The sequence below is a fragment of the Rhinolophus sinicus genome, linkage group LG06 (assembly GCF_036562045.2).
Source record: "Rhinolophus sinicus isolate RSC01 linkage group LG06, ASM3656204v1, whole genome shotgun sequence".
Classification (NCBI taxonomy): domain Eukaryota; kingdom Metazoa; phylum Chordata; class Mammalia; order Chiroptera; family Rhinolophidae; genus Rhinolophus; species Rhinolophus sinicus.
The window spans coordinates 156,475,769-156,489,639 of record NC_133756.1 but is presented as its reverse complement, the minus strand read 5'-3'; the positions used below and the strand labels follow the sequence as shown (position 1 = coordinate 156,489,639).

General features: G+C 43.1%; 1 protein-coding gene across 1 annotated transcript in view; it reads left to right on the top strand.

Annotated features, from left to right (window-relative positions):
• Positions 1–5,139: 5,139 nt before the first annotated feature.
• The window catches only part of OSBP (oxysterol binding protein), a 30,794-nt gene continuing 22,062 nt past the window's right edge, over positions 5,140–13,871 (top strand). Inside the window, exons 1-3 of the mRNA XM_019754061.2 lie at positions 5,140–5,662; positions 9,952–10,160; positions 12,167–12,417. Coding sequence (XP_019609620.1) covers positions 5,295–5,662; positions 9,952–10,160; positions 12,167–12,417 — 828 coding nt within the window. The 5' untranslated portion in view covers positions 5,140–5,294. The remainder of the gene's footprint in view (positions 5,663–9,951; positions 10,161–12,166; positions 12,418–13,871) is intronic.

The following is a 13,871-nucleotide window of genomic DNA, read 5'->3' as shown; positions in this document are numbered from 1 at the left end:
AAAATGGTAGTATTAATGTTTCTTGTGAGGAAAAGACTGAGTTTAAGAAGTAAGAGCTTCTGCTTTCTGACTATAACAATAGCATACAGTAACTACCAACTGATTTTGAGTCGTGAAGTATACACAAGATACTGTTTGTTTTGTTTAAGACTGAGTAACCAATGAGAGCAACATTAACCTCCCTGCTAATGTATGTCAAAAATAATCAAATTAGGTGATGCGCTAAAATAATTTACAATATAGCACAGTTAAAAACCTACATCAATGTGTGTAATCATATATAAGAAGACCCTGATAAGTAATAGGTAACAGACTTGTAAATAATTTTCACAAATGAAAATGCAAGTAATATTAAGAAGTTCACCCCCACTAGTAATGAGAAAAAAAGATTTTTTACTTAATAAATTAACAAAATCTTTAGAAATAATGCTAGTGAGAATTTGGGGCTGCCACTCACACTGGGGGGTTAGTGTTTACATTTCTGGAAAGTACTTTGGCAATGTGAAGAGCTTTGGAATTACTTGTAACCTTTGACTTATTAGTTTGGCTTTAGAAATCTAAAGAGATATTCCAAAGTAATGATACATCACAGCATTATTAATAATAGAAATAACCTAAATGACCAACATCACAATAATGGTTAAGTAAAGATAATCCATTTGTCATGGACAAGTAGAAAGGCAGAATACTTAAGCATGGCAAGTGTTTATGATACAGTATGGGGAGAAAGCATAAATGTATATGCTTTGAATCCATTGTTTAAATAAATGCATACATGGTGATGTAAATATGGGGACCTTTTCCTTTTTAGTATTTTTCAAATTTTCTACAGAGAAAATGCATTGCTTATATGCTTAGAAGAAATATTTTTAAAGACTAATTGTTTTTGAAAATTTTAGTTATATGGGAAAATACTACTAAGAATATAATGTTAAGCATAAAATAGGTTTTCTCTATGTATATGACTTAATCTGTGTGGAAAAAACAATGGGAACGAGAATATAATCAAGGGTGACCAAATAGCAGTGATTGCCTTTAAGGGGAGAGGTTGTGAAGGATTTTATGTAGAGGTGATTGTTCCTGCTTTTCCATTATTTTCCAAATTGTCTTCAATGAGCATGTATTGCTGTTATTACCAAAACGGGGGTTATTTTCTAAAAATTGAAAATCGCCCTCTATTTCTAGTGAGAAAGTAAGTTTTAGCAAAGCAAAAGTGACTAGTTGTGCTTGACTTCAGAGCCAACGCACTTGACTTTGTAACAGAAGAACGTGCTAGGGGTCTGAAAAAGTCATGTGAAAGTAACGCAATTATCCTGAAAAATGTCAGTTATTACATTATTCAACATTTAAAATAATATACCACTTGAGAGATCAAAGAACCACTTTGATAAGTCCAAGCTATATCTCCCACTAAGCTTCTGTATTTACACTAAATTCCAAACTGACAATTTTTTCCAAACTGACATTTGAATCAAGATGGATCCCAACTCCATCTCCAGAAAGATCTGCTTTGGCCTAAGTGTCAGTGGTCACCTAGGTTTCTTTCAAGTTGCCCTGTCAATCATTAGGACGACCAAGACATGACTGAGTTTGATCCAGAGAACTGGGTGCCATCTAAAATCCCATCTACTTTTGAAGGACCGTGAAGTCCACTATGTGAGAAATAGAAGTGGAGAGGTTGAAGGCACCTTATATTTTGTGTAACTAGGTTTTAAAATACTGTGATCCTGAAGAAATATGTGGGTTTTTAGGAAACAAGTAACCTGAGGAATCAGTATCTTAATATCATTGTTTTGGCCCTTTTCCTGGCAACAGAGGCAAAGTTGTGATTAGATTGCTGATCTCATAACAGCCTCCACTTTTTATTTCCCAAATGTTGCACATCAGGCTGTTTTAAGGAGCTTGTCATTTATTTATTATTCATTGTGACTCCCCAACTTAGCCAAGTTCATTCTTCAAGGCAATATTAACCTAAATCAGACCTCAGAGCAGGGAAATATCTATAAGGGAACTAGGTAATCAGTGATGTGTGTACTTTTGCCAGTTGTAAATAGAATACCTTAAATTGCTTAGATTTTATACCAATCTAAAGAACCAGAGAGAAATATGCATATAACTTACAAAGGTATCGCAAGTTCCACCCCCCAGAATAACCATTGCTAACAGTTTAGTGTATTGTCCTCCGAGTGATTTCTGTATGCATATGCACACATAGTTACAATTATAGATATTTTCACTTTTTTCCCCCTCAATACACCATGGAATGGGATTAGGATAAAGATGTATGAAACTGATCATTTTTGTATTTTTTATACAATATTGAATGGTGGATTAATGGGTATTAGTTTTACTATAGTGCTTCATAACTCTCATATATCATAGGCATCTTGTGTATGTTACGAGCTGAATTGTGTCTCTCAAAACTCATGTTAAAGCCCTGACCCCCAGTACCTCAGAATATGACTGTTTGGAGATAGGACTTTTAAAGAGGTATTAAAATGAGGTCATTAGGGTGGGCTCTAATCCAATATGACTGGTGTCCTAATAGATTAGGACACAGACATGCACAGAGAGAAAACCACATGAAAACACAGGGACAAAACAACCATCTAAAAGTCAAGGAGGAAGACCTCAGAAGAAACCAACCCTGCCGACACCTGATCTCAGACTTCCAGCCCCCAGAATTGTAAGAAAATAAACTTCCATTGTTTTAAGCCACCCCATCTGTGGTATTTTGTTATGGCAACCCTAGCAAACTAATAAGTATAGGTGCCAAAATATTGCATTAAAATTTGTAAATTCTTAAAATCCATAAGATAGAAGAATACAGTGGTACCTCGGTTTTCAAACATAATCCTTCCCGGAAGACCGAGTTCTGAAACGTTCGAAAACAGCCTACAGCTAGGCCTCAGGATCTTGCGCTCAGTGGCAGCCACGCGACATGTTCGACTTCCAAGGCGTGTTCAAAACCGAAGCATTTCCGGGTTTATGGCATTCATAAACCGAAGTGTTCGTCAACGGAGATGTTCAAAAACCGAGGTACGACTGTATGTGTCAAACTATTAACTATGGTCACTCCTAAACATTTCTCCAAATTTAAAAGATGTGTTCCTTCATATCCATCATACCAATATAGTAAACAAATGTAAATAACTGTTTCATGTAATACAAATTTTCAAATTTCCCACTTATCCCTAAAATGTCTGAAAAGCTGGGTGGTTTTTTTTTTTCAGAACCAGAATCCATCAAGCATTTGGTTGGCTTTTAAGTTTTTTGAAATTTTAGATCACCCCTTGATCTTGTTTTATGACATGAGTTTTCCTTAATCTTGTCTTACCTTCCATAAAACGGGTTGTCTTACAGAATGCCTCATGGTCTTGATTTATCTGATTGTTTCCTTGGGGTGTCTAACGGGTTCCTCTAAGCCCCTGTAAATAGGAGGTTAAATCTAAAGGCTTGATTAGATTTAGATTGAACATTTTTAGCAAAAGAAACTTCATTATGTGGTGCTGTGTACTTCATGCTGCAGCATACCAGTCACATCATAAAACAATTTGGTTGTCCGAGGGTTAATGATGCTACATTGGGTAACTGGGTTAAGGTAGGGACAGCCAGATTTCCCCATTGCAAAAATGTGTTTCACCTTTCTGATTGGCAAGTAATCTGAGGAGTGTATTTGGTAACTCACATTTCTGTAGTTTGCAGTTTATCAAACATATTCAAATACATTTAATCACAACAACATCCCTGTAAGATTTTATTCCTATTTAACAGAAGTGAAAACTGAATCTTGGAGTGCCTAAATTAATGACTTTCCTTAAGTCATAGAACCAGTAAGTAGCAAAGGCAGGACTGAGCATAAATGGGTTCACTGTAGTTCAGTTAAAAAAATAAATAACTCAAGTAGCGGACATTTAACTACAGTTTCAAAGTGTATTCTCTCTTCTGAATTCAATAAATATTTCCTTTTAAAAACATGGTCTAAAAAGGGATCTTTTACTTTCTTCATACCGGGGAGCACATTGCCAAGGAAAAGCAATTTTACAGTGTCTAACAGCTGTTTCTATTACCTGTCTTAACCAGCAAAATGTAACAGGTTCCCCGAAGCTCCATTTTAACAGTAGTTTACAACATCTAAATGTTAAATGAGGGTCTGAATTTGTTACTTTCACAAATGTGTGAACAAAGTCAATTAGTCAAAAATCACATTAGTTTCTGTACAGTTATGCATACACTTGGCGCTTATGCCAAAACCCACAAGGGCATTTAAAAGGTGGGACAAAATTAGGTGAACCATATGACAGCCTAGAATCGAGATAAGGGGTATGGTGCGATGATGAGCAAGCCAGAGAAGGGAATTAGGAGAATCTTGGATCCAGGAGGGAACTGGGGAAGGTAAGTTTGGGCTCCCCAAAAATCTGGGCCTCCAGTTTAGAGTCAGAGGCTGGAGAGGGGCCCTAGAAGGGGCAGAATCAAGCAGAGCCTGATTGCTGAGAATCACTCTTCCCAAGGAAACTGGGGGGGTCTTAACTCAGAAACAGGGACTCCAACGCTGCACTTAACATCAAAAACGCTTTTGCCAAACTGCCTCGCATTTATCTCCCAATCTCCCCAAAACTAGAAGCAGACGGGCACGCCCCCCCACGGGCTCATCCAGGATTTTATTGGCTGCCCCGGCATGCCCCTCTCCCAGTAGGTTTTTCTTTTATTAGTCAGCATGGCTTTCACAGACAATTTCTGAAACCAATCATTGCTCCCAACATGTGAGTGATATGCACGCCAACCAATAAGAAATGAAAGTGAGGATGCGACAAGACTCCTCCTCTTCTTCCTCCACTCGTTCAGTCAGTGGTAGAAAAGGTTGAGCAGCTGATAACCACCACCAATCCGTAAGGGCGGAAGAGGGACGCTGAGAAGAATGATGGGAGGGGGTGACGTGGCGGTGACGGCAGCAGAACCTGAAATGAGTGGCGGAAACACTAGCCAATCAGCGATCGGATTGGCCGGGCATTCTACTTTCTCGAGCCCTCCCAGACCCCGGGCTCTCACTGGGCACTATGGAATGACAGGGCCCAGAGAAATGCCAATGGCCTAGGGTTCTTCCGCAAGTGACAAACAGCAGCACCAATCGACTTCCTCCTTCCCGGGACCAAGCCCTCCTCCCCACGGCGGGCCCGGAGAGGCGGGGACGCTGCGCGGCGGCGGCTGATGCGCTAGCCTTGTGGGGCGCTTCGGGAGGCGACGCCGGGTCTCGTAGGAGGTTCCGGTCCTGTATCTCCGGGCGGCGGCGGCTCATGGCGGCGACGGAACTGAGAGGAGTGGTGGGCCCGGGCCCGGCAGCTATTGCAGCTCCGGGCGGCGGCGGCGGCACCGGTCCCCCCGTGGTGGGTGGAGGCGGCGGCGGCCGCGGAGACTCGGGGCCAGGCTCCGGGGCCGCGCCGGGCACCGTGGCCGCGGCGACTGCGGGCGGCACGGGTCCTGGGGGCGGAGGAGTGGCGGCGGCGGGCCCAGCCCCTCCGCCGCCGGCGGGGGGCTCAGGCGGCTCGGGAACTGGGAATTCGGGCTCGGCTCGAGAAGGCTGGCTCTTCAAATGGACCAATTATATCAAAGGCTACCAGCGGCGGTGGTTTGTGCTGAGCAACGGGCTCCTGAGCTACTACAGGTAACTGCTTCCGGGGCGCGGTCTCCTACTGTAGCCCACAGCCCCCGCGCCGTCACCCTCCAGCTGGCACCACAGCCAAGGTCGCCACAGGCCCTTTTTCGTCACCTGCGCGCATTGACAGCCCGCGACACGAACCCACCATCGCGAGTAACTCCACCTGGGTTACCCACTCGTGGTGCTATACCTTCCCTTTCGGTCCCTGGCCTTTCCAGTTGTTTGAAGAGCATCTCCTCTTCCAATATGTTTGCACGAGCACATCGGTGCAATGATTAATTCTGCAAGGAAGGCACTGTTGTAGGTGCCAAGGGGCGCACATGGGAGAACAAAGCACAGGCACTGCTCCCAAGGAACTTACAGTAAAAGTCCCAAGGCTTAACTGTGCCCAGCCTCCAAATTTCAAGGTTATTAGCAGCCCTTGATGTACCCGCCTTTGCTCGCTCCACATTCAGGCACAAGGACACCACACACAGGGTGGCCTCTGTATCTGTCCTGTCTGCCTTATCTCTCCAAGAGTTGTCTATGCTTCCCTTCTAGACAGCTCAGAATGGATATGTGCCCTCCAGTGCTGCTTCTGTTTTTGCTTCCTCACCTCTTCCCATGGGAATGATGAAGTGTCCTATCCAGTATTTCTGGGGTCTCTGGTTAGTTAGGTTTCAGTTTTGTTAAAAGAAGAATCCATGTCTTTGGAATGATTACTTCTGTTCAACAATGTGTGTTTTGGTGGAACGTTTAATGTGTATTTATGGTGTCTCACAATCTTGCCATTAACCTAACATGCTTTTGGCTACTCCTGTTAATATAGATAGAGGGGTTAAGATACCGGATTTGGGGATAGGACATAAACATTTTCTGAGGCCTGAACAGTTTGGATCGGTGTTTTACATACAGTATTTTGTTGAGTCCCAACAATCCTGGGAGTTAGGAGATATTCCCATCTTACTGATGAGGAAACTGAGACTTAGCTTGGGCAACATTCCCAGGGTCTTGAAGAGTCAGGATTTGAAATTAGTTTTGTTCACACCAAAATAACCTAAAACCCAGGTTAGTGTTACATGAATCAGATACAGAGATAATTACTTACCAATAGCAACTAAGTTTGTAGATCATGGTTACTCTGTTTACTTTATACAAATTGTATAAAAGTCTCCTTTAAGGGAGACTTTGCTTATTATAATGGCATTTCTAATTGAAGTATTTTTATAAAGACCATCCTATTTGGGACCCAAAACACTGTTGTTAAGAGCAGCTCACTCTATATTTCTTTTCCTCTGCCAGTAGTCACTCTGCCACCAGGAGAGTTAGGGTGAACAAATATCTCTTTTATCAATTCCATTGTATTGACTCTTATTAGAGAGTTTTGAGGGGAAGTTGAAGGTGGGAGTTGCAGATTGTTGAAATAGGAACAGTGGGAAATGCTTTAGTGCATCTTCACTGCTTAAGCAACGTTAGTTGTGAACAGTTGTGTATATCATTTGCATTATTATATTCAGAATTAATTTTAGTTTTAACCCCTTCTAATTACTTATCCAGGACTTGAAGATCACAAATCTAAAATTTTAGTTTGCTCCAAAGCTTTTCCCCAACTCAGGTTCATTTTTTCCTGTTATATCGACCATCATTCTAACGTTCAGTTGATTCATACTCTAACTTGGCTTGTAAGTTACTATTACCACTGATTCCCCATTTTCAAAGTTGTGTATCAGCTGAAGGCCTTACTCTGTGATCATTATTCCTCATCCAAGTTCTTATCAGATCCGCTTTCCAGGCTGGTTGATTGTTTGATCAGTACCAGTCTTGATCAATGTTATCTTCACTAGACATTAGTAACTATATGTTGTCTCTTCAAGTACTTGTAACCACTTTTGATTTCTCTCTTACAAGAACTATTGGTATCTGTCTGACTACAAATAAAACTACTTCTAAAACATACCAAAACCACGTGTTGGGAAATATGCCATAGGCCTGTCCTTGCCTAGTCCCACCCACAAACCACACAACAGGATCCAGAGTTATCAAATCTATGCTCTATCCTCAAAATCACATTAAAGTGCTTCCGACCAACTGTGGTGGTAGTTTATTCTTCTAATAGAATTCTTCGGGTCCCCATGTCCCTAGCGTTAATTGAGCCAAGTTGTCATTCTTCCAAAACCTGTCATTTCCTATATATGCCTTTTACAAAATACTGTTTTCTTTTTAATTGAGATCATGTACTTCCAAGACCCATCCTCTGATGAACTTTCCTAATGGCTTTGACAGTACCATTTCCCTCTTTTTACATAACCTGTTCTTCATTACATACCCAGTTACATAGATGTCCAGTTACTTAAAACCATATGTAGAATCCCAGCTCTCCCAGACATATCGTGACAGGCCCATGGTATTGGTTTCCCTGGCTAGCTTCTAGAGATTGAGTTACTGTTTTGGCTGGCCTTTTCAGGGAAGAAATTTCTAGCCAGAAAATACCAGTTAATACTGCCACACCTGAAGAACTTGAATCCTGAAAATCATCTTTCCAGCTTTTGAACTGAGCACTTACAACCATTGGTGTATTTTGCCCAAACCCAAGAGCTCCGAGATCAAGCCTGCCTTACTCCCAGGCAGGGTTCCTTGGTATTTTTAAAACTGCTACAGACTTTATGTCATTTGAGAAACTTCTTTAGTTCATGAAGATGACCAGGCAGAGGAGATTCCTGGGAAGTGATCTGTGAAAAGTACCAGCACGTTGTGAGGAGTGAGGTAGAATACCCAGGTGGCACCTTTGGAGTGGAACGCAGGGCCAGTGTGCGAAGGGTGAGCCGCCTGGCAGCGGGGTTTGTAATTATGCTAATGTAACCGAAGCTTGGAGTGGGGGAGGGGAGGTAAGCACAGAAAAACTGGATTCACATTACAGTGTGGCAGGTGCAGGGGATGGAAAATGGCCCAGTCCATTGAGACCCCCTGGCCATCCCATACAGCTCATTTGTGCATTTGAGGAAGAAAAACCAGTTTCATGTGACAAACTGAACAATGGCAAATCTGTCTTCCCAAGCACAGTAAAGCAACTTTCTCAAACATACCAAATTTTAATTTCAGGAGATGGGGTGTGTGTCATTTCTGGCATGCAGGAATTGTGGACGTGCCAGGTGTGTTTGGCTGCTCGGCTCCGGTGAAAGGGAAGTGGCTCTGCTTTGCACTGTGGCAGTTGGCAAAAGACTTTGACCTCTTTATGTTCCAAGTTGGTCAGGGAAAACTGCTGTCTCAACAGGCGGGTCCCTGAGCATAGCCAGCAGGTGATGGGGAAGCAGGATTTGCACTGTAGCCTCCGAGGTGCTAGCAGCTTGATGTTTTATGTGAAGTCTCTTGCAGCTTGTTGTCACCAAGTTGTGCTGTAAAGTTCAAAAGTTAGTCTATTAATAGAACTGTCAGTCAGTAGAGATGGGGAAAATTTTTACACCCAGTCCTCTGAGAACAGATTTGCTGAATCTTTCCTGGCTATTAATAGGATGGCTTAGGAGTTCCGCCCAGTAGAGGTCAGTGGACCTCGGGGAAAAAACATACTCTGGAAAGATTATACCACCTGATGATTCTTTTATGATTCTTCTTTCTTTGCTCCCGCAGAAAGCTAGTTATTCCTGTTTCATATCATTTGTGCTGTAGTCAATATTTAACACTCTAAACAGCTAAGTGTACACTTCTGCAATACAATTCTAAGCATAGTGTGACAGTTCTCATTTGGGCTGGCTTATAGTTGGGGAGGGGGATTATTCAGTATATGTAAAATGGAACTATTCTTTCTCTTAGGGAAGGAGATTGTTATAGGAAATTTTGTTGCATGAGTTTATAAAGCACTATTTTATAATTATAACTTGCTAAGTAAAAAGTAATCCCTGACTGTGAAATGTCACGAGGGGACTTTTTGGGGTGATGGAAATGGTCTACCTCTTGATTGTGACGGTCGTTAAAACACAGTTATATAAATGTGTCAAAACTCAGAGTCTTACACTGAAAATTGCTGACTTTATATTGTATGTAGTTATAGTTTAGTGAAGTCTCTCTTTAAAAAGCTAAGGGTGAGAGGAGCAGCAGAGCAATAAAATCTGACTCAGAAACAACATTTAGGCTCTGAAAGGAAATCCCCACTGATTGTTTCTTGAATTTTAGGGACCCATTGAGGGAAATATTAAAACTTGCTCATTCCCAAGACTACTGTATTTTCAAAAGACTAAGAGTTATGAAAAGCAATAGAATGCGATCAAGGATAAACCACCCATCCGCTTTCTACTTAGCATGCCTGTGTCCCGTTGTTACAGGTCAAAAGCAGAAATGAGACATACCTGCCGTGGTACCATCAACCTCGCCACAGCCAACATCACTGTGGAGGATTCCTGCAACTTCATCATTTCCAACGGGGGTGCTCAGACCTACCATCTGAAGGCTAGCTCGGAAGTGGAGCGGCAGCGCTGGGTGACAGCCCTGGAACTGGCCAAGGCCAAGGCTGTGAAGATGCTGGCAGAATCGGGTAGGGAGCAAAGAACACTATGTCTGGGAAAGTTTTCACTTGCCCCTCTTATGCACAAATCTTATTTTATGCCTCATTGTCATTTAATTACCAACTATCTCCTTGATGCCTCAGTATTTCTCGTGGAGGGGTGCTTTTTAACTGAGGGCGGTTCTGCTCTGCAGGGTTCATTTGGCAACATTTTTCTTGTCACAGCAGAGGGGTGGTGGTGCTGCTGGCATATAGTGAGTAGAGGCCAGGGAGGCTGTATGTGTAGCAGCCTCCAAAGCAGAGGGATAGCTGCCCACAACAAAGAGTTATCTGGCCCAAAATGTCAGTAGTGCTGCAGTTGAGAAACTGTCCTACAGGAATACACAGTTGTCCTTTTGGCTTTTAACACCAATTGACTTAGAATTTTTTTTTTTAACTTTTTTTTTTTTTAATTGGGGAAGAGGAACACGACTTTATTGGGAAACAGTGTGTACTTCCAGGCCTTTTTTCCAAGTCAAGTTGTTGTCCTTTCAATCACGTTCAGCATCAAGTTGTTGCCCTTTCAGTCTTAGTTGTGGAGGATGCAGCTCAGCTCCAGGTCCAGTTGCCGTTTTTTTCTAGTTGCAGGGGGCACAGCCCACCATCCCTTGCGAGACTCGAGGAATTGAACTGGCAACCTTGTGGTTGAGAGCCCACTGGCCCATGTGGGAATTGAACCGGCAGCCTTCGGAGTTAGGAGCGTGGAGCTCTAACCGCCTGAGCCACCGGGCCGGCCCTTAACTGAGAATTTTGAGAAATGATTATTTTTATTGCTAGGTCAGTCTTGGGATTATTACAACTCACAATTTGGATTTGTCCTTAGTTTTTTTCTTTTCTCCTGACGTCTTCTTGCTTAACTATTTGAAACAATCTTCATAGGCTATCAAAAACATTGTATGTGATGTTTTCTATGAAAAGTCATCACTTTGCTGCCTTAGTTTCACTAATAAAAGCTATCCAATTATGTTTTGATTTTTCTTCAAGAAAAATGGTAGGATTTCCCCCAGATGTTGATAGTTTAATCATACTGAGCTTGTTCACTTAGAGCTGACCAAGATGGTCCCCTGCTGACTTTTGTTCATCTGTTGTTTTTCTTGTCACCTGTTATTTCCCATACTGTATTTAATATCTGTTAATTCATGAAAGGAAAATTCACTGCTTTGTAAATTTGTCTGTAACAGGTTATGTTTTCACTTTGGCCCTGCCTCTCTGTCTAGCAGATAGGGCAGGTCTCTTCTTATTTCTTTTGTTTGATTTTAGTGCTGATGTTACCTCCCCCAAAGGAGGTGACACTGCTGGAAAAACACTTTGCAGTTACAAAAGTGTTACGTACAAAAGTGATAGCGAGAGGTACAGCATAGCTGTCTGCTAGACTGATTATTGGAGAGTCATTTACCAGAAGACCTTGCATTGCTTCAGGTAGTGGTGGCTTTAGTGTCAGATGAGCTCATCCTGAAGTTCCTGAACTCTCCTTCAGAAAAGATAAGTTAATGAATCTTTTGGTGATGGACTGTGCTTCTCAACCCATTCCACACGGGGCCCAGCAGTCACCCAGCAGGTGATGATGGATTTGCAGTAATAATCAGCTTGGACTGGATTGGAACCCTCAAGCTAAAGTTAAAAGGCTTGATAATTCGTTCCCAACCCCAAGAGCCAGCTGGCTTTCCCATCCTGTTCTCTAGGTCATTGGTTCTCAGCCTTCAGTGTGCATCGCGATCGCCTGGGCAGCTTATTCAGATGCAGAGTCCTGCGCCTTGCCTCACACCAGCCAAATCAAAGTCTCTGGGGGTGGGGCCAGAGACTGCACCTGTTCTCTGTTGTTTGTGATACAGGTGGGCTGTGGTCCACACTGTAGAGAAGTCGTCTGGTAAATGCGAGCGCCGGGCAGTCAGAATGCACAGTGTGTGAGGAGTCACGTTGGTGGCGGGCAGAATTGGTAGGGTTCAGACTCTCCTTCCTGGGCCTGGAATCATGTAACTGACCTTCTGCTTCTGCAGATGAGTCAGGAGATGAAGAGTCTGTCTCACAGACGGACAAGACAGAGCTGCAGAATACGCTCCGGACCCTGTCCAGCAAAGTGGAGGACCTGAGCACGTGCAACGACCTGATAGCCAAGCACGGCACCGCGCTGCAGCGCTCCCTCAGCGAGCTGGAGTCCCTGCGGTTGCCTGCCGAGAGCAACGAAAAGATCAAGCAGGTCAACGAGCGGGCCACACTCTTCAGGATCACGTCCAACGCCATGATCAATGTAAGCGCAGATGCTTCCTGTGTTGCTCCCGATTCTTTCCCTCTGCGAGTGTAATTCTTCCCAAATGTGGGGACAATTGTAATGGATAACACGCAGAACCTTGGGTCCTGCTTCGCCGCTCAAGGGATTTTGGTTACATTGTTTGTTGCATGAAATAGAACAGGGTGCGCAGATGGAGTGACTGTCGTGCGCTGCTCAACTGGTTAGGAGGACACTGCTCCAGCCGGACAGTTAGTTAGGAGTCCAAAGTTCCAGCCCTGTGTCTGCAACCAGCGGGGCTTCTGATGGTGACATTAATTGCGTCCTTTAAGCTCTCTGGTTGCAGGTGTGTTTGTATGTATGTACGTATTTATTTATTTTTAATTTATTTTGAGCTAACTTGATCTGTTAGAATTAAAAGATCTCATGGGTCCTTTCCACTGTCATGTTCTTGGAGCCTTAAGTTGGAGTCTGATCCTTACATTGCTAACATATTCTGGCCTACAGGCTGGATCAAATACTAGTGAGAACCTTATCATACTGTTTAGTCCCATCCTTAGTCCTTGATTTCAGGGGTCATTTTGGGTGATACAGAATGTTCAGCTTTGGGCATTTTCTGCTTAAAAAGAAGGGGCCAACATTTCTGCCTCCTTGGGACTGCTTCCTCGGTGGCTGTTACTGGTTTGTGGAGTACTTCCGCAGCTTGGGTGCAAGGCTCTAAGGAAAGCCAAAGCATCACTGGCATTAATGATGTATCTCAAAAACTGGGTGATGGGTATGAAATGATATATCCCGTATAAACCATGCTGTTTTTCCTCTACTGGACTGATTCTCACCTGGCAGGTTGTTTTAGTAGCTTCCACATGAGAACATGAAGGCGTTACATAATGCAAGTGAGAAGGGTACTCTGAGAGACCGCTTAAGCAGGGGTTTATTTCTATCTTGTTAAACGGGATGAAATTACTTCACTAGGGCCAGATTTTCCCTTGTTGGGCGAGTGATAATAAGACATTTGCTTGAAACCGGTTTGGCTCACGTGGGTCCTAGAGAGCAAAAGTTTCTCCCTGTGCCCACGGGGAAACTGTTGTCCCCTGCAGGGAGATGGGCTGTCTCCAGGCTGCTCTGCTCATCAGCACTGATGCTGTGTTTCTGACATCTAGTCGTGTGCCCTTTGTCCAAACTGCCGCACGTCTCAGTGACTGTGTGCCTGCTTCTCCGGTCCTCTCGTGAGCAGGGAAACCTCGTAAATCATACAGCTCCATTAATCAATACTGAATAAGTATACTTTTTATATAGAACAACTCAGGACACAACAGTCTCCTGATAGCGGACTTTGCTTTTTATTCCTGTCAGGTGAATGCACCCTGCTCCATGGTAACTTTTTTCTACTCTTGATGTGAAAATTTTGCCAAATAAAACACCTCTTGATTGAAAAGTTCCTCATACCATAAAACTGGAACTTTCATATGGACTTG